General features: G+C 38.9%; 2 protein-coding genes across 7 annotated transcripts in view; one reads left to right on the top strand and one right to left on the bottom strand.

Moving 5' to 3' along the window:
- Positions 1-4,862, bottom strand: part of cep350 (centrosomal protein 350) — a 40,082-nt gene extending 35,220 nt beyond the window's left edge. For both annotated transcript variants that reach the window (XM_033621313.2, XM_033621315.2), the window contains exons 1-5: positions 4,497-4,862; positions 1,799-1,887; positions 1,572-1,615; positions 1,284-1,392; positions 1,034-1,199 (exon numbers count right to left, since the gene is read on the bottom strand). In XM_033621313.2, coding sequence (XP_033477204.2) covers positions 1,034-1,199; positions 1,284-1,392; positions 1,572-1,615; positions 1,799-1,883 — 404 coding nt within the window. In that variant the 5' untranslated portion in view covers positions 1,884-1,887; positions 4,497-4,862. The remainder of the gene's footprint in view (positions 1-1,033; positions 1,200-1,283; positions 1,393-1,571; positions 1,616-1,798; positions 1,888-4,496) is intronic.
- A 3,723-nt stretch (positions 4,863-8,585) lies between these two features.
- Positions 8,586-21,883, top strand: part of cacna1ea (calcium channel, voltage-dependent, R type, alpha 1E subunit a) — a 149,733-nt gene continuing 136,435 nt past the window's right edge. For all 5 annotated transcript variants that reach the window (XM_078168763.1, XM_033621374.2, XM_078168762.1 and 2 more), the window contains exon 1: positions 8,586-8,672. The gene's annotated coding sequence lies outside the window, so the exon portion shown is untranslated. The remainder of the gene's footprint in view (positions 8,673-21,883) is intronic.

Genomic DNA, 21,883 nt, shown 5'->3' with positions numbered 1-21,883 from the left:
ATACTGGTCTGTCTCTTCAGGATAATATCAAAAAGTGATCAGAATATCATATGCTATTGTGTGAATTTGCTAGTAATAGCCAAACAGAAACAGAAACTTCAGACAGTTCATTTCAAAGACTTGTTTTGGTTAAACCTGCAAGACCTGATGTTTTGGCAACTTGGGAGCAGCTGAAACAAGTTGTGAACACAACATTGACATATAATCACCTTTTACACCCATAAGACAAATTTATCGGCAAACAGTTGCTTTTTTATGCATGCAGCAAACCCAGAGGAACATTATCATTCATTTGCTGTGTTGAGTCATGTTTGTGTACACATGGCGAATATAAGTCCAATATTCATTCTCCTTTAGTTCTGTATTTGTTCTCCAACAACGTTTGAGAACATATTCACATTTGAAATCCAGTCATTCTGTTGCAATGAGTGACAATACTAAGGACAAAACTTCAGGTTTTGTGGTATCACTGGAAACTGCAGTCTTGAGCTACTGAAGTGTTTGCGATCCATTCAGCTACAAGCTACTCAGTCAATGTCAAGAACATATGGTCTGTGAATGGAAATGTTGAAGAGTACAGAGCATTGGGGACTGACTGTTATTTAGATGGAAGAGCTCTCCTGATGTATCAAGGTTAAACAATGAGCCGACACAATAACTATAATGAAAATGTCACAGCCCAGGTGGGAACAAACACCATCTTGTTCTGTAGTCACTCTACACAGCACACACACTTTATAGTAGACTAGATTTGGTGTCACTTTAATACAATTTAAAATTGTAATATTGATAGGATTATGTTGGTAAGCATGTGCAATAAAGGAATTATGCTTCCAGGTAGAGTTTAAGTTTTGTGTTTTGTGTAAGATTTAAAAAACAATCACCAATGTGATGTGATCAGTGCTGGAAAGCATTAACCACAGATGACCAGTCCTGAATATGAAAGCATAGCCCTCTATCCAAATACAGCAATGTACCTAGAGAGTGGTGGATAAGGATCTTTTATTAGTGAGTTTTAATGCAGTAGTTGTACCTGTAAGAGGCCAGTGGTTCCCTGAACTCCACGCTGTTGTTCCTACGGACGTTGCTGTCCTGGGTGGTATTTCTTAATGGGCTGCGTGAGCTGCTCTTTTCTGGACTCTGCTGACTTCGGCCTCTGCGTTTTGAAGGCCTTCCACTGTCATCAGCTTGTTGTCCATCTTTGCAAGAGACAGCAATGTTAAAATAGTTATAGTTTAAGGGTAGAATTTAACTAACTGTAATGGCATTTTGAAATAACTTACCCCTGCAGCGCACTGTCTTGGAGGATTTCTTCTTGGGAGGGTCCATGACAGAGTCCAGGAGAACCCCTGTCCCTGGAACTGCCTCTAAACGGTTTTCTATATGCCGCAACTACAGAGAGAGAATACACATCAGACTCCTTTTGGTATGCAAAGGTGAAAGGGAGTCATCTTCATCATGATTAGATACTGCAGACTGTGTTTTATTACTTTAATGAAATGGCAATTCTTTCTGAGAGGCTGACAAACACACAAAGTCCTTCAGCACAAAACTGTTCCAGGTGTACTTACAGCAGCTTTGGACTGAGACAAGCTTTTCCATGTAGTTGTCAGCTCTGACAAAGAGAAACAGAATACAAGTCATTACAGGTGATAACATCTGGCTATGTAAATGATACTTATGACACATTTACATTATGAGATTCAGAATTCAAATGAAGTTATGTGAGAACACTATACCCACTGAGAATAGACATGAATATAATTGGACTGCATTTTTATTTTATTTTTTTACACACCTGTGCCAATATTGTGATCTGTAAGCTGCTGAGCAGAGCTTTTAAGAGACGCCTCAGTCCTCCTGCTACTCCTCATCTCTCTCATTCACCTGACGCCAAGATTAGACAGAAGCAAATAATTAAAAAGAACAACACTGAGTGACGGTAGACGTGACATGAATAACATCAACACACACAACACCATTAAAAGTATTGAACGCTTATACCACATACCATATGGACAACCTGGAGACAAAAGCAGTTGCTTTTAACCAGGCAGATAAAAACATAAATGATAACAAACTAAAACAAGGAATAATACACAAATATAAAACACATCAAGCACTTTAAAAAAAAAACAAAAAAAACAAAATGCCACAGACAGAAACAAGCTTTAGGGGCAACAGCCTAGATGGCGAGCTGTTATCCATGCCTACCAAGTGAACAAATTAAAGTACGTCATAAATACTATGCGTATAGCCCAATCAGTTCCTTGTATAACACATGTAACTAGTATGACAGCTTGCTGACAGCAGATTAATGTCAGTCTGCCATTTAAAACCAGTTACACAACAGCACATTCCTCACATGTTTTCCATGTGGGAGGGTGAGCAGAACTGAAGTTCGTCACATGTCGACCACGTAATGTTTACTTAAAACACCTGTTTAGCTAGAGTGCAGGTGTCTTGTTTTACTTATGCACTACTCTCACAAACACTTGTGTGCTGATTAGGAAACCCTCTTCATGAGACAACTGTGGGTTAAACTGTCCATATCTTTATCACTTTAATCAGTTAATTGTATCCATGTATGTATATATAAGCAAGTGTAGCCAAGTTAGTCTGTTCACTGTGTGTTTTTAACACATATTTAACACCCTGTGAGTCACAAGTTGCTCTTCATAAGTCATGCCTTTTACTCATAACAATCACGTGACGCATCGCTGAGACGATCACCTCAGGCTGAGAGGGCAAACAGGAAGATAAAGAAAGTGATACATACTTCTACAACAACAGCATTTCCTTGTAACAGTCTTCCCGATTACAATATGGCCACACACCGATGACCGTGATTATAAACTCAAATTAACAATGCAGACCGCATGAACTAAATTAGTTGAACGACATTAGTTTTACTAACCCAGACTACGGAGAGCAGTCCGTGTCTTTCCTGGTATCTGAATCCAGATGGGACAGAATCCAAAACGTATGATAGAAGAGCCAAGAGCGGCTAAAATGACATAGTGGTGGACTGTGCGTAACGTTAGTAAATTCATGCAAGGAAGTAACGTTTCCAGCCTGTCATCTTGACTATAAGGATTAGCTGACGTTAGCTACTTTTGTCAGAAGTTGTGACTTGAAATGAAAAGTGCACACGCAAGCATTACTCGAAACACTTCTCTATTCAACGCAAACGTAACGCTGGGAATTACCGTTAATAAGACAAACTCAATACCCCCAAACAAGCCAGTTGGCTCAGGTTAACAATCAAATGTCTACAAACGGCAAGCTTGATCAATGACTTAAGCGCCGTATATTAGTCCTGTATTGCTGTCATAGTGAATGCATCCAATTTTGCCATTTAGAGCTCATATAGTTCGTTGACGATCGTATTTTGACATTGTAGACACATAAGATGGAAGGTGAAACTATTAGCGACCTATCAGGAAAAGAAAACAACAATGTCCGGCGATTTTAAGTGAGTAATACACAACTTTGTCGTGAGAGTGCGGGTGATTTCCATTAAAGCAAATACGATCCATGTGAATCCAACATGGCGCATAATTTCTTCTTCGCACACCAACTGAAGCGTCGCTCAGCAGTATCGGCTCCGTGCTGCCACCTATGGGTGCGCGCCACATTACAAAAATACTGTTGACGGCACATAGACTGTTGCAATACAGCTTCCGACCACTACTGTCATCATTGTGCAAAATGTTGCTTGGCAGCACCCCAGCTTTCAGCGAGGAAGAAATAATGAGCCATCTTTGACTTTTCATGGTTTGTATTGACTTTAACTACAATCACCCTCACTGCATCGCGGTAAATCGTATTTTTATCTCTTTACATCCACCTAGCATTGCCCTTTTGGCCGCGGATAGGTCGCTGAGAAGTCTACCTTCCATTCAGCAACTTCAATATTATTTTGTAAAACACCGAGAGCCTTAAATAGGTGGGCTCACACTTATCCTACTTCTGAACCCGAACAAGGTATAGTCAAACGCTAGCTGTCGTCTGTGTTAACGACAGCGCTTTTATTGTTGAATATAATAAATTACAGCAACACTAAATGAAACAGAAGTTAATGATCATCCAATTCCCCAAGTTACAATCGAGAAATCACCTGTTTAACGGCTACTACTCAAACACCGAGTCCGGGAATTACTCATCCGCGAACTCAACACAATCCATCATTAATCTACTTTCGGGTGTGAATTTACAGCCGGGGTATTAATGTTTTATTTAAAAACCTGATACTAATTAACACAACCTCTGTTTTTCAATAACCCTGATTGATTTTCTAATACAATCGCTGTACGTCCAAAAAGTATCCCTACAACTCACTATAACATCTGACTTCCAAGATGACTTATTTCGAAATGTGTTCGGTCCAGGGAATAGTCGGAGCCGCTAACTCGAGAGTTGACGTTAACGCTAGCTGACAGGAAAGTCATGTATTAACTTAGCCGATAACCTCTTTGGAGAGACATAACACATACCTTTAGGGAAACGATCCGACGTGTCTAGATGTCCACATTCATGCCGATGTCCTCATTATAAGAAAAACCTAACTTCTCCAGACTTCTTCCTCAGTTTGGTTCAGCTGTCTGTTTGCTAACGTTAGCGTTAGCCAGCTAACGTTAGCAAACCAATGTTAGCTAGCAGTTGTGCCAACTAAGCTAGCAACTTTTTCTAGCGACATGCACCCATTGTTATTGTCTCGGTGTTTGTCCAGGTAACCAAATATCCAGGTCAGCTGTGAGATTCCTAGAAAGAAATGTCGCTACCCGCCTCTGAGGTCGCCTTTCCCGGGTTACTATGTTGATGTTTCCCAACAGTGAAACTGGGGTATCCAAGACGGGTAGATAACCGAGAGACCGAAGTATCGCGAGCGTTGGATGACGTCAAACGTTAGGAAAGCCCCACCCCGCAGGCACAGACGAACACACACACACACACACGCACACACGCGTTTTTTCGTTACTTTTCGTTCCACAATTAATGAATACATAAGGGGAATATATATATATATATATATATATATATATAAATATAAATAGATTATTATGATAGCATATCAAAATGTAAATATATCACATACAGTTATATGGATTGAACCTAAATTAATTCGCCCATATTAACGTCCTAGTATATATGGAGCACCAGATTGTAGCCTATAAGTGATGATTGACAGCACAGTAGATCAGTGTCCTACTTCCACTGAACCCATCCCACATCACTGGGCATATTTGCCTCAGGACTACACTATTTGTCCATATGATAGATGTAAATATGTAAAGGAAAGTGTTTTTTTTTTTTCAACTCAATAACTTTATTTAATAAGTAATTCACATATTTGGATATTCTGGAATAAAATAGAGAAGCCATGGGATGACAAAAGTCAAATAATTAGCCACACGAACACAATTAATACACAAGAAAATTATTCTGATTAATAGTTAAAAATATTAAACTATAAATTAATAGATTATCATGATTGAGTATAAATAACTAGGGTAAACTCAGGTCACTAGTAAATACAGTAAAATGGGACTTGGGCTTTGAATGTTAGCAGCCAATAACCAAACATTTATGGCACTGTCAATACAACTGTGCTTTATATGAAACAAGGACTCATACTGGTCTGATATAACCAGTTTGGGCACACTAAAGAATCAAAGGATAAAAAAAATCACTGGTCCAAGAACTTCCAAGGTAAACCATGTTGCATGCTGATTTTCTCATTTTGCTAATAAGAGTACTGCAGCTGAATCAGTATGACTATAATAAAAAAAAAATGGCTGTAGGATGTTGCATTTTATTAACAGTTTGACTTATAAGCAAAACCCTTTTTACTGTTTGCTTTGCCTTTTTATGGGGCAGAGTTTTGATTGAATACTTTATGCATTTAAATGAAATTGGACAACAAAAATTAAGTTTAAATGGAATATTTTTGTTTTTAGGCTACCAGGTGCCATAAAATCGTAATGTATGCTATTGTGTGCCACCCTGTCATATTACAGACACTTTCAATATTTTTGTCATTTAAAAAATATCAGAGCTGATGCAGTGAGTCCATGTCAGCTACAGTAGTCTACAATTAGCCATCAGTGTTATATGCATGCAAGCACATACTTGCCCATTGTAGACAATATGGCACCAAGGAAACAGGTAGTATGGGAACAGGGAAAGCATGGCAGAAAAGTTGGACAATCTTTTTTAATGAATAGCCACAGGAGGATACATTAATGATTTAATGAATTATGATTAAACTGATAAATGTGTTTAACCATTAAAAAAACAAACATGATTGTCCCATTTTTACCTCACCAGCCACATCAGCGAGGACCTCAAATGGACTGTAAACTCCACTGCTCTGGTGAAAAAGGCCCAACAGAGACTATATTACCTCAGGACGCTGAGAAGGACCAACCTCTCTACAAAATTGCTTGAGTCTTTCTACCACTGCTCAGTGGAGAGCATCTTGACGTACTGCATCACAGCCTGGTATGGGAGCTCTCCAGAGGGTGGTTAACACAGCACAAAAAATTATTGGACCTGTTCTACTGCTGCCCTCTGGAAGACACTACAGGGCCCTGAAATGCTGCACCTCCAGACTGAGGAGCAGTTTTTACCCTATAGCCATATACAGACTGAACTCTCCCTCTCCCATCACCACAACAATTTTAAATTGCACATCCACGGACTGATGTACAACAGCATATGCACTTTATCTTGTCCTTTTTATAGCACCTTATTTATCATATTTTGGCCTTATCCTTTTTAATGTGTGGGTATGTGAGTGTGTGTTTAGGCACAGTGAAAGAAACAGTTTTTCTTTAATGACAGACATCAAATTTTGTTGTATGTGAACATGCAATGACAATAAAGGCTTTCATTTAATTTGAGCTGTCCCATTTTCGCTGAGCATGTCATCAGAGTGAGGTAGGGGTTCCTCGTGTGTTTGAAGGTCCAACATTTCTAAAGTGTTTTACTTAGCAACATATTTTCTTTCTTCTTTTTAAAAAAAAAAAAAAACTGTTGTTTTATTGAAAGTTAATTGCAAAACATACAGAATTACAATTGAAACAATACTTTTCCTTCCATTTTTTTCTTTTCTGAACAAACATCCCTCCCATCTCCCACCCATCCCCTCCTGCCCATACCTTGATAGTCCATGGAGGTACAGGTTCAACACACACTGATTCAACGTAAAAAAAAAAAAAAAAAAAAAAAAAGAAGTTCAGTAACAAAAGGAGGATAAGTACATTTTTTCTTTATGCAAATATAGTAGACATCCATAAAAGTAAAAGTAACACTCTTCTTCAGAGTTTTAGGTGATTTTCTTGGTAATCTATCCCCATAAAATGTCAAATGACCTGACTTCATCCTACATAAAACCAGTAATGAAGGTACCTACATTTGCAAGTGTTTTTTTTTTTTTTTTGGATCATGGTCTTTTTTATTTTCAAATATAAAAAAGTGGACAACTTAAACACAGAACAATGACATCAAATCCACCCCAAGTACTGGACCATCAGTAAGTTTACTTATAGCATACATACAAATAAAATAGATAATAAACTTTAAGTAAACACATACATTTGCAGTTAAAGAAAATCATAAGTGTCAGGTAGAGAAAAGTGAAATGGAAAAAAGACAAATAAATAAATATATAAAATAACTCATGATAATATGACAAGTAGGCTACACAAACACTATGGTTACACACAATGTACATTTGCGAGTTTGATTGACTTTTTTTTTTTTACATATAATGTTGGGTTTCTTTCTTTCTTTTAAAGGGTAAACTGAAACATCATTAATTAGTCAGAGCCACAGACTGTAAATACATGCAGTTTATATGCATGGCAAACAAAGCAGAGCTTACTTACCACAATGTATATGCATTTACTGCCACCCAGCGGCCTGAGTGTGTATCACACCCAGATACACACACTCATGAACACACATACAGCCAACGCACCACTCATTCCAAAAAAAAAAAAAAAAAAAAAAAAAAAAATCAGCATAGCCCACTAACCCTGAGTCCAGCTCACCTGAGTCATTTTTACCTCACGAGATTATCGCTTCATTCTTTCCATTTGACTGATTTTTATTGCGGGCACGAGCTTGGTTTCTTTTTTACTGGTCCCTATGGCAACAAATGGAGTGCACATTGTAAAAAACTAAAATAAAAAGGAGGGCGAAATAGTTTGGTGATAGCATGTGTGCTCACCGCTAACAGGTGAGTCATAAATATATAAACCGCGGTGCAGCCATGGAGCCATAAGACTCCTGCTCCCAGGTTATGGCTGCGTGTTTGACCACGCAGGAGGCAACAAGTAGGTTACCTGTGCTGTTTATGAGAGCACTCTAAACACATGGTTACGTGAGATCTCATCAACATTTCGACCATGCCATATAATATCGGCTTTTATAGTGTTTGGGGGTCCTTTCAATAAAAGCTGTTGTAACTGGCAACTGCTCCAATTCCCCCGATTCCCCCTGGCTAATAACCCGGCACGTCTCTCCCTCCCTCCCTGTGTCTCCCTCTTTCTATCTCTCTGACTCTCTCTCAGCACTGGCAGGGGGATAGTAGCTACGGACCTGCCGCCACATTTTCATTTTCTATTGAAAGGTGAACGACATGGAAAGGAGTTCTCTCTTTTTAGGTAAGAAATCCTGCATGATTTATATTCTAAAACAGGTGTTAGTTAAAGAAAACCACTGTATGGAGCGTATGCAGCTGCTTTGGCAGAGGTTGTGTCTGTGTGCCAGAGGAACAGGGTGCTTCAGTCCTTACTGATAATACTGATCAATGAATAAGTGGATGATTGTGAAGCTTTTATGTGACTTGAAACACAACAGCTTATAATTCTGCTGCAGTTCTTGATTAACAATATTACAAAGCATGTTACTTTTGCCATTAAGATAAGACTCCCCTGTGTCTAAGTGGTTGTGGAGGGCATGTTATCTATTAAATAGCTGTTTTCAACTCCACTCCTTTAGCCTAAAAATGACCAGAAGAGCAATGTGCAAAGACAGTGACAGAGCACTAATCTGTCTTCACTTTTGCCAGAGCAACAGGATGACACAGGAGACTGAGTCATTAGACTAATACAAGAAGATTCAGACCTTTATATTGAGTGTGTTGCTCAGAGTTACAAAGCAGGTGTGAGAGTAGAGGCCACATGGAGGCAGACTTGAATTAGGCTCTGCTAATTACTAAGTGGGCTCAGACCAGATAATGATACAATTTGAAGTGCAGGAGAAGAAATCTCTCTAGTTTAATCTCAGATGTTGGGGATTGATCATTACCTCGAGGAAGGAGGGATTAATTACAGATGAGAAAATCGAGACTACATTTGCTGCAGTGAATAGGAAGGAAGTGGAGCTTTTGATGAGGTTTTGGATTCTAAAATGTTTTGATTTGTTTGTATCATTCATCTAATCTTGGGCTCTTTGTCAGATGTGTATTATCTCTTTTGAAAACAGGTGATGTATTTAGATAAAGTAATCAATCACAAGCTGAATAACATCACGTCATGAGGAGTTTGACAATACAGGAAGAGGCAGTTGAAAAATCAGTGTTACAGATGACATGCTGCTGGAAGCGACACTGTGTTGCCAGTTCTCCTCACATCTCTCTTTTTCCTTAAGTGGGGTCTTAAAATTGCAGCCATGCAATCTCCTGCAACACCCAGTTACCAGTCAGTGGTTCATCAGGCAGGTGATCAGTTTTGTGCTGCCTGGTATTGATCAAAAGACCCCCTGAATGAGGGCAAATGGGCCATTGCTTCGATCATTCCTGCTTCTCTGTAGTGTCTTCTTAATTATTCCATCACATTAACATTTGTCACTTCCCACCCCCAATCTAGTTTGGCTATATCTTCCTGTTATTGTCCTTTCTTGTTAACTGCTCTGATTGTCCAGGATGAATAACACCACTTTCCTTGGAAGGGGTGCAAATTGGTTTTCATGGTGTATAAATTAGTGCCTCTGTTCAGCATAAAACTGAACCTAACTATACCTCTTGAACTGTGACAAGCTGTATGTTTCCTTGTGCCACCTGCAATGCATATTCACAATACTGAATAATTGTGATTCATCATTTACAAAGATGATTAATTCTGTCTTTTATAGCCTCAGGAAGCACAATGAATACATGTTAAGTTGACACAAACTGTCACTCTTTCTGTTAGAGACAAAGGCAGTCAATGAGAGGCAAAAACAAACGTACTGTAAATAAGACACTACTCATTTTATCAACCTGTGGTATTAGTTTCTGCTTACAGTCTATGGGTCTAGAGCACCTAGGGTGCCAGGTGTCCCTCCAACCTATTTCTATAATGAAAATAAATTCACATTAGATTGGCATTAGTGTGCATAAAAAGAGTGCATAAAACACTTCAAATAGAGCTTGTTTATAAAGAAAAAATGCCAGGGGAGGATTCTCTAGACCAGGGGTCAGCAACCTGTACTACCAGAAGAGCCATTTTGCGTCCAAAAAATGAATAGAAAGGAAGCTTTTATTTCCTTTAATTTCACAGATAAGAAACAATAAAACCTGAAGACAATGAAGCCTCCACAAAATTAGAATATCAGTCTCTTGTGTATGATTTATCCTTCGGGGGATTCATCCTGGCTTTATACGAGCAGAGGTAATCTCCGCTTGTCGCTAGGCTACTTTATGCAACCTAAGATGCCATAGGCTTGTGCTAATAATGTTAACATGTTATATTTGTTTGGAAAATGTGTTTAGTATAAGACAGTTGTTTTGTCAGTGAACCTTGTGAGTTGTAATGGAGCCGAATTTTGTATCGTTACCTTTGTTAAATGTTGCTGTTGTCCTTGGCTTCATATGAGAAGAGGAAAAGTCCGCTAGCAGCTAGGCTAATTTATACAATGTAAAATGCCATAGGCTTGTGCTAAAAACTTTAGCATGTTGTATTTGTGGGGAAAATGTGTCCAGATAAAGACAAATGCTCTGTGAATGCTGCAAGTTATAGTGAAGCCGATTTGTGTACTTATGTTTGAAATTATCTCTCATAAGCCATGTTTAATGTGTGTTTTGGGTGTGTTTTGAATCAATTAAAGCACTTCACAGAAACCTCCATCGCAGACTAGTGTTTTGGAGGTGTAACTGCAGAGTGATGCAAACACACCACCGCACAAGTTGCCACGTGTGTAGGCAGGTCTGCCACACAAGTATAAATCCACTTACTCATTAATATGTTTTACCATTAGATGGCTACTCTGCAGTTAGGTATTAATGGATATTTGGTACCTTGCAGTAAATAAATCTGTCTATGCACTATTAAATTCACTGTTTTCCTCCAAGACTTTCCCTGTCTGGATTTGGAATCCATGGCTAGCTTCGCTAAGGAGACTAAAGACAAGCCACTCATCTTGCTGTTTAAAGAAAAGGCACCAGGCTGTAGACATTGCTCACATTTTAGTCGATGAAATGTTAAAACATTTATTATATTGGTTGTAGTCCTGCGTATACCTGGCTTGTGTGGGGCTGCTGTGATTGGATTTGCCTCTTGGGAAAGACGAGAGTGGACAGAAAACACTGAAAGTTTGAAAACAGGGAATTCAGTGAAAATTGAACGGATGAATTTGCCTTCATTTTTTGCCACCTCAGACCAATCCTAAACCTTTATGTTAAATTTGCGAAATAACAATGGCTGTAAGCAAGGTTGCTAATAATCAGGCATCATCATGAGTTAGAACATGCTAGCTTCAGCACAGCATTTCCGCCTGGTGACACCAACAGAAAGTTAAGTCAGTTAATATAAAAATAAAGAATTTCAAAGAAAAATAAGTCATGAGACTGTTTAATTCATCATTATTCATTTTATTATGTATTATTTACATTACATATTAACAATGTTTGTTTATCAACTGGCCCCTGGCCTCTTGCCATTTTGCAAAAGCGGCCCTCAGGCAAGGCAAGTTAAGTATCCGTGGTCTAGAGACTGGTGATGACTGTACTTTGTTTGCTCAGATGTTGACACTTTGTCTTCACTGCAGTTTGTACACCATCTTAACAAAGGCAATTAGTTATTTTTATTGATATAACCAGATCCAGCTCTGACAGTATTAATAAATGCATTTCTTTCATGTGGTGTTTTTCTCATTCAGTTGCTGCTGCTGTCTAAAACAAATGAGCAGGCTTTGCTTTAAGGCTCAGTGCTACTTTGACAAAATACATGGCTGTAGCTGGGTCCAAACTTTACAGTTTTGTTGTAGTTCTTCCGACCACTAGAACACTTTGCTTTTTCCTTTTTGTAGTCTGCTTCATCTTAACTGTGTGCTACATTGGTGTGGTTTGTCTCTCAGACATTTCTGATGTGCCAAAAACAAAGCACTGACAACAAGAAGCCAAGTCAGTGTGCATTCAATCAGAAAATGTACAGGTTTAAAGATGTTAGTACAGTGACACAGTGGCTTCTCAATGAGCCCAACACTGAATCTGAGTAATGACTGCAACAGATACTTATCTCTGCTATCCCCAAGATACACGCATATATATTCTCACACATTTCTTTCATCTCAGAGCAGCTAAAATCAGCAATCATTCATTTATATGTTTGTGTAGAATGGGCCTATGCTTCAAATACAATGTGGTTTCCCCGCAGCCTTGTGGATAAATTTGGCAAAGATTTAAATGTCACTGGCCTTATTGCTATGTGTTCCCTGTGGAAAACAATATTGCGCAGCAGTAATGTGTATATGCAAGACAAATCTTTCTAATATCATATGTATACAGGTGGAGTGCTGTAATGTCACTGTGCAGACATTATGTTGTAAAAGCCTTTTCATAGGATTTTATGCCTGGACAATTCTTTCCCACAGAATTCAATTACTTTGTTTTGTCAGCTAATCAATTAATTGTTGCAGCTCCAAACAGACATGCAACAGAAATCATTAAAATGAGCGGTGAAGCATGTGTTTATGTTTAGCAGAAGGAGAATTTGTAAAAAATTAGTCCACTATTTCAAGGCAGACTTTAGGACCTGGATATGTCCTTTCTGAATATGTTCAAGGTACAATATCTATATCAAACCATTATATGGCACAGCCCTATATGTTTAGAGACCAGATTATAAAGTCTAAATTAATAATGACAGCACAGGGTTGTGGAAATGCATCATACTCCACCCTATGTCAGTCCCTCTGCCAGGTTTTTCCCATGAGGTTTCTTTGCCATCCACTGATATACCCATAACAGTGTGGTGGTCCTATTAGTAGTGTTGATCATTACTGATCTGATGTGTCAGTGGTGTTACGTAATGGCTTAGCTTTGAAGGTCATCGCAGTGGGATCCCTTTGAGAAGCATCTGTCATGGTCTACCTGGCTACAGTTAAAGACAAAAAGCCCAACTGCCTTATAAACTATTGAAGAAAATGAATATAAAGCTTGTGTGTGTGTGTGTGTGTGTGTATGTGTGTGTGTGTGTGTGTGAGAGAGAGAGTCTCAGTAGCATGGGGGGATTATGAAAGAGTGGGCCCCTAGGCAGAAATATGCAAAAGGCCTCACAACCTCTCCTACACAGGAGGAAGACACACAGACTTTGTGGTGGGTTTTTGCCTCATTTTTTTTGTTGTTTTGCGGGTCTTTGTAGTCATTATAAATCTTTCTGTGGTTTTGTGTCTCTAATTTTGGATGTCCTGTTTGTAGTCGTTTGTTGTAGTTGTCTCTTTGGGGTAATTTTGTTTCTCTTTTGGTCGTTTTGTGTCTCTTTGTGGTTGTTTTGCCCCTTTTTGTAGTGATTTTGTGTCTCTTTGCAGTTCCTTTACATCTCTTTGCAGCCTTTTGTGCACTTTTGTGGTCATACGGAGTCTCTTCCTTGTTGGTGCATGCTAATTTAAGTGACATTTTGCAGGAGAAGGCCAAGGAAGCCACCTCACACTTTAGGTGCCTGGGCCTGTGCCCGGTAGGCCTGTTTAGTAATACATCAATGCTCAGCAGCTGAAAAACTTGCCAAACACAAGAATACCATGAATTTAAAACTATTCTTTGTTGTTTGATAATGCTTTTTATTAGGTCTGACTGAGCTCCCGGGTATACATGTCCAATTTGAGAGCAAAATGTACGAGATAACACAGAAAACTAATTCCCAAGTTGAGTTGCCTTGTATGTTCACTCTCAAATGTCTGTTACCCAGGCTTCCAATTAATTGATCTATTCAAACTGAGGTAATTCAGTGCTCATGGCATACTGCTAACACAACAATAATATGAAATTTTAATAAACCCTGCAGGAAAATTGGGTTGTTGTTGTTACAGAATATCACAGTGGAAGGATACAGATACTAAAAATAAGATTGAAGTAAATGGATGCTTGAAATGAATGGCAAGAACAGCATCACACTGTACAATGGGAGTGTTAAATAGAGAGACTAATATGAATTAACAAAAAAAAGTGTGCGAAATTATGCAGCATATACAGGATGTGCAACATAACAGGAACAAAAGCGAATTTACAGCACACGTACAGGATGAGCAAAACGTGCACAGTATTCACATTAACACATCTACAGAAGGTGCTACATCTGCATAGGAAACGTGTAGGTTGAAAAGAACTGTCTTTGTCATTAAATACATTCATTTTTTTCCAGATGCAGAGGAGATGAGGTGTTAATATAGAGACAACAATAGTGACTGTGGGTGGAATAGACTGTGCTGCTGAGGTGCAGTGGAGAAGTTTTGCTGGTTTAGTTATTATCCTTGTATTCTTCACCAGTTATTATTGCTGGGTGGCTGTAACTCAGGAAGAGGAGCGATCATCCATTAATCACGAGGTTCGTTCACCCTCTGTTCCTGTCTGCATGTCAACGTGAACTCCAAGTTTCTGCCTGATGGGCAGGCAAGCCTTTGCATTTAAGTGATTTTAGTAGCTTTCATTTAAGTGTGTGTGAATGGGTGATTGCCTCCGTAGCTGGAAGGTTTGCCCATCCATCCGTCCCACTTTTGTGCACGTAATATCTCAAGAGCACCTTGAGGGATTATCTTTAAATTTGGCATAGATGTTCACTTGGACTGAGGAATAAACTGATTAGGATTTGGTGGTGGAAGATTGAGGGTCATAACTCAAGAATTTATATACAAATTATGACAAACCTTTACAGAGATGTCTAACAGGATAAATTAAAGATGTGATGACATTTTATATCCAAAAGGTCAAAGGTCAGCTTCACTGTGACATCACAATATTCTGCATAAAACACTTTTCTGGACATTATTCAACATCATATGTCAGGACCAGAAGGGGAGACCTTTGGTCAGATACTGAATTGATGACATAAATCTTGAAACTGTGCTGTTTGTATAGATCTTCTCTGTGCTGCCAGGGGGGAAACGTGTGTGAAGCATCAATGTTTTCACGGACATGGATGTAAACTGTAGGAGACACTTGACTGGCATGCAAAGGCATAAAACTGTGGGGTGGTATTTCTAGTTATTTTTTTTAATTGTTGTCTTCAGCTCCAACCAAGGCAGACTCAATTGACATCACTTGAGGCAATGGAGGAATATTTTGCACAGCTCCCTCTGAAACCAAGAAAAGCTTTATACAACTTTTTTTTTTCCAGGCGCTCTCACTAGAAAAACAGCCATTAACTGTAGGTCGACTGTGTAAGCAGCTTATTACGACCCATACTCAAGTTTATTGTAAGGCAGCACACTCTAGTGGTCATAGTCCATGTAATGTTGCATAAAGATGGATCAAGCACAGGACTTTTACCCAAGAAAGTGGTGTTTGTGGCCCATAGTCAACGTTGACTTCTTTTGATGACAATGTGGCCTAGTATGCTAGTATGTGTAGCATACTATGTTAGTGACATATCTAGTAACAAAAGTACTTGTTTAAAGCCAAACTCTGATGTTGTTTTGATCCTCATCACTTAGTCCTGTTGCCTAAACCTAACCACAGCCAGTTTTATAGTGTAACAGTGACCATTCATACTTGTCATGGTTGTCCACCAGCAACTCAAGGACAGTACTGAGACCTAAAGTAGAGGTCAGGCTGCACTACATCCCCACAACAGGACAAACCTACATGTAAGAGCAACAGCTGTTCACAGCAATACGTTAGCAGCAGTGCACACAAACTTCACTAGGAAGAGGCCTGGCCAAGAATTTCAAAGTGAATTAAAGTAGGGATGCACGATAATCAGCATCAGCCGATATTGGCTTTAAAATGAGCCAACATGCTTTTTCTTAATTTGCACTATGAATGAATGTTACATGCACTGAAAAGCATTCAATTTCATGTCTCCATCTGCTGGTGGGCCATCACGATAAGAGCATGCATGTATAATATGATGTTAACTCCACTACAGAAGAGACTTGATGATCACTAAAATTAGGTTGAGAAAAAAGTGGATATATCTGTATCAGTCATCGGCAAAATAAGTTGTTTTATATCGGCATATTGGATATCAGCAAAAAATCCAGTATTGTGCATCCGTAATGGTGATATGTCGTTTTGGAAGTCAGTGGAAATTGACCTATTCTGTCAATTAGGTATTAGAGAGCATTGTTTTTTTCACACTTTCAGTAGCACCCTCCAACACCTGTAAGCAGACATTGATGTGTAAAGTCAGTGGCATTCCCTTTAAAAATTTCTATATCGCCATCATCAGGTCAAAATTTAAATTTGTCTAATGCTTTGGTTTATGACCAAACAATTGCCAACACTGATGATGAACATAAAGGTATTAAAGATTTAACCTGCTAAACATTAGCATGTTAGCATTGTCACCATGAGCATATTAGGATGCTGACATTTAGCTCAAAGCACCACAGTGCTAGTGTGTGCTCCTTGTCATCGACTTTTGAGTCTGTTGAGTAGAAACATCATTGTAGTTTCATCCTCTTTGTGTCCTGAATGTTGATGCTACATTCAGAAAAGTTTAAATACATTTTGCCCATTACACTCTATACATCTGGCTCTATTCGCTGGCTCCATTTGCTCACTGAAATGCACCACAGTGTGTAATAGAAAGTTGTAAATTGTAGATGTTGGCACTGCCTGATGCACTCTGTATAATACAGAACAGTAATATGCAGTGGCTATATTATGAGGGAGTCACGGCTTTATATTAGAGGCTGGCTGAGCTGTAGAGAAAATTAGACTTCTCATTGAGGGGACACTTACACATTCATACTATATGTGCCTTGGCTACTACAGTATTTATGTGGAGTCAGTGTTCCTTCCTCTTGGATGAGCTGTCTGTTTAATTAGTCTTTGTTCTTCTGTTTGTATAAGGCAAACAAAGCCATAAGATAACTCACAGCATAGAGTGTAACTAAAGGTGATTGGACACTGTAACTTTGAAACACTTGAGTCATAGTAGGTGTGTACAGAACATGTTCTGTGTCCTCTGTTCCCACTCGACTGTGTTGGATAACTCCTAAAGGCAGTGGTCTTACAGTGTGTTCTTAGTCAGTTGATAAAAAGGTTTCCTTTGTAATATCTGTTTTAACTTGTCATCATATTGCCATATTCTTCCATTTTGCCTGTACAACATTGAAGCACAGATAGAACAACTTGATCCTTACAGCCATCAGCAGGCCATATTTTATGACTGAAATGATCAGATTTCTGGCATTAAATGTATATTTCCTCAATTCCACCCGGATCCTTTAAGCTGTCCTCAAGATTCTTGACATTGTTGTTGAATCTCCTGCACCAAACATGGTTATTTTCAGCCGGCTTAAATTTTACACCAGATTTCCTTCCAAACGCATCTCCCATTAGAGTGGCTTCAGGTGACATAACACTTCCTGACGCATGGTTGGCCACTCACCAGGTTGACATCCAGGTTGAGGGGAGGATGTGGTGAAACATGATGTGCAGTCAGGCAGTTGCGTGGGCCGTCAGGGGCAGCAGGTGTGAGAAGGTTCCTCGCCTGCCTGAGCCTCTCCTTCACTCCTCATTAGTAACCTTACAGACACCTGGCTGTTCAACAAAGAGCGTTAAAAACAATTTCCCTCTCATACTGTGGTTGAGTTTTCGTAAAGACTCACAGTCTTTCGTCTGCTTTATCTGACCCCAGTAACTGGAAAGTCACCGCACAGCTGTGAGTAACACTTTAGATAGTTTGTTGACAATTTCGGATAATGGCAGTCTGAAAGCTCAGTGAGTGATCAGCAACCAACCTCTTAAGAGCCAATTAGGAGAATCGGATCAAACTACAGTCAACTTTCTTGGTAGAGTGGTTTTGATAATTGTGTGGAGCAACCACAGTGGAGTGCAGAGGAAGCAGCTGAGCACTGATGTTTTAGTCATTGCTTTGCGGTGTGGATGTTTTTTAGGACTCTGTGGTGAAGGTCTGTTTTTGTACTGGCGCTGTGGGTCTGGCTGGACTAATGGTTCTGATAATGCTTGAAAAAAAAAAAATCAACCTTTATCTTTGTCTAATTATACAAATTAATACCTCTTCTTCCTCCTCATTCCTGGTCACAAGCCATTGTTTTCAATTGTTTTTCTAAATTTCATGTCAATATTAAAGCATCTACAAGGAACTTTCTTCTTCTGTTGATTTTGGCAGCCCCTGTGGACAAAAGCAGTATTGTTTCCATGAGCACCAGTGCCTGGTGTCGTAAAGATTTAGATCTGGTCATATATGGATGTAAAAAACACCTCTCACAATGTATTTCATAAACAAAATAGATGTACTACATAGCAATCGAGGAGGAAGATGGCCAGTTCAAGGTCGGTTTTGAATCCTTTCAAATCCTGCATCTGTTTAATGACTGACTAAGGTCGACTCATGTTTTCGCCCGTGCTTTATCACTCACTACATTTACATGCACACTAATTTCCGCTATTATTCAGAATGTAACAGTATAATACATTTGATACAGGTCTTGTAAACAGCATATCCTTTTTGGATATTCCGAAGCAGGCCCTTTTCCGAATGTGGCATTTTCCAATTAAGACATGGGATGCGCCGATAATATTTGGGTTTTAGGAGCATTCTTTGGATATGTATACAGCGCACTTGGAATATGTGTCCACACTGGGATTTTTATTGCAGTTTGCAGACGACGTCCTCTTACCTGTTTACGGTCAACTCTGTGTATTCCACATGTGAACTCAACGACTCTGTAAGGGTTCACACCCACACAGAGTTTAAAAATCTGTGACTCCACACCAGTCAGTTAGAACTGAAGAAGCTTCTTGGATGAGAGGTGAAACGTCTTCAAGAAACGCTAGCAAGTCGCCTACGACATAGCGCTATGACCTGGATGACTGAGAAGCTTCACCAACGTTGTACACACACCAACTTGCCAAGAGAAAGACGAAGAAATATGCCAACTTTTTTTGTTCTTTGGTGATTTTTAGGGTCCGGGCAGCTAAGCTGCCAAGACACTATTGTAATCCTAGTTCTTCTTCTTCTTCTTCTTCTTCTTCCGAGGAAATCATACTTCCCATGGGTGAAAACTCACCAAACTTTGAACAAAGGTCCAGTCTCATGCCAGATATCCTCAGCTGTAAACTCAAACCAATAGTCCTGATGGTGGCGCTACAGCAAGCGTCTAAAGTTCGAAACTCTGAAAATTCATAACAAATCAACCATACGTGCTACAACTTCACAACTTTCAAACTGTAGCCCCAATACTGAAGAAACTTTTGTACACTTAAACCTATTAAAAGTTATTAAGTTCATCACTCTGTTTTTTTCAAAAACTGTAAAACTTCTTAAACCTATCTCCTCCCACAATTTTTGCTCAATTGACACCAAACTTGCTACAGAGCATCTTCAGACTGTCCTACAAAAACTATGTTTCTCCGATTTTTGATTTATCAAAAATTGAGCCTACAGTGCATCAAAATGTTTGACTGTAAACGGTACTGTAAACTTATACATGCAAATTCTTGCTAAATAAATCTTCAATGTTCATGAAAAAATTCTAGAGTCATGTTAGATGATGTGTGGCAAATTTCAGAATTTTATCTCAAAAACTGAATTTTTGACAGCATTTTGAATTTTGCTCTAATGTGAACAATTGGAGTCAATGTAAAAATGGCAATTTTAAACATCAGTTTTTCACTTATGGAGCAAATCAATCATTATTACAAACAAATTACCAACATCTCCAGACAGTCTAGATGCAATATGTGTATTTTCATATTTTTGTCTTAATAACTGAATTTTTTACAGTGGTTTCAAATCTGCCTTTCAATGCACGGATGGCTGCTTTCCTACACAACAGTGAATGGCTTACTCAATTTGTGAAGCCACTGTTGAGTTGCTACTTGCCAGTTGGTCAGAGCAGTATATGACCATCTTAGGTTCCAGAGGTTGCGGATTCAAGCCTCAACTGGTGCAGAATCCACATTGTAATGTAAACATCTTCTTGTCCTCCAGCTTATTGCTTAAAATTGCCTGAGCGTGACTGATCACTGTGCAGCATCTACACATCTTTTTTCTGCTAGAAAATCTGCCTTCTCATGCTTGAAAATAAACCAAACTTTGCACAAAGATCCAGTGTCAATACTTAAGTGTGAAACCATCTGAGGCTTCTCTCTTTCACATAGCTCAACTAGTTAAACATCAGTTTTTCACTTATGAAGCAAATCAATCATTGTTAAAATAAATTCCATGCATGGACGGCTGCTAAACCTGCACGTCTGGCGTAGTCAATTTGTGAAGCTACACATGAACTGTCACTGACTAAATAGCTCAGTGAGATAGAAATTGATTCTTGGTCTCAGAGGTTGTGAGTTCAAGCCTCAGTTGATGCAAAAGGCAGATTGTGTTGCTAAATGTCTTCTAATTCTTCTGCTTGTTGGTCAGAATTGCCTAAAAATGCCCAGACCCGACCCATCGCTGCACAGCAGCTATAATTTTTTTTCTTTTTCTCTTTGCTCATCCTGCCTCAGTATCAGCCATAACCACAAAATATGATGTAGGAAATAAAATAGATAAATGAATTCTCCTCCTGATTCCTGTTATCTGGCTTATATATCACTCGCTGTTAAACTTTACGTGGGAAAGTGTAAACTTAGGCTCTTCCGATCTGCATGCTGTAAACCATTTCATCTGAGGAATCGGACAAAGGGTCAGGCATTAAGAATACCTTTATAGAAAAAAGTCTGTCTTCTCGCTGATGGACTTGTTTGCTTATGTAGGTCACATAGAGGCATCAGTATTAAACTGAGACTGTTTCATAACCAGATAAAAGCTCCTTGTAGCCGCTTTAAAGGAGCAGTTAGACCTTTTGGACGCTTATTCGTGTCCTTGCAGAGAGTTAGATGAGAAGATCGATATGACTAGACATGAGAGTGATGCTAATCTTCTGATCTAAGTGAATAAGTGTGTTTTCCAACATTTTGAATGATCACAGACAAAAGACACCACAGAGGAGATTGATTAGAGTATGTGTCTTTTTATCTGAGTGTAGCGATCTCACTAGCAGATGGTAAATGACCATAAACAAATTCAAGTGTTATTAAAGTGTGTCAGTATTGAATATACTGTAGGCCACATATGGTATGTATACATAAGCACACTCCAAATGGCCTTTATGTAAATGCACTACAGATGAGCCATGTGCTGATAAGATCTGGAGTGACTTAAAGAGCAGCCTTGTGCTTGTAGCATTATACAGTTAATGTTTATTGTATTGTATTTATTGTATCAACTTTGCTGCCAACATCAATGTCTGTGTCCATTTTAATAGCTTTCATATTCTGGAAGAGGCCTATTTGTCATTCAACCCTTTACTAACCATATTTGTCTGGAAAAGCTTTGGGTGTTTCGTCTATTTTATTACTATCGATCATGAACGCGGCACCTTTCTGAGTCGATTTCTTTTGTCTTTGTTGTATTTTCCCGTTGGTGTGACTGGTGCTTTTCTGGGA

Source organism: Epinephelus lanceolatus, chromosome 6 (assembly GCF_041903045.1).
Source record: "Epinephelus lanceolatus isolate andai-2023 chromosome 6, ASM4190304v1, whole genome shotgun sequence".
Taxonomy (NCBI): domain Eukaryota; kingdom Metazoa; phylum Chordata; class Actinopteri; order Perciformes; family Serranidae; genus Epinephelus; species Epinephelus lanceolatus.
This window is presented reverse-complemented; position numbering and strand designations above follow the sequence as displayed.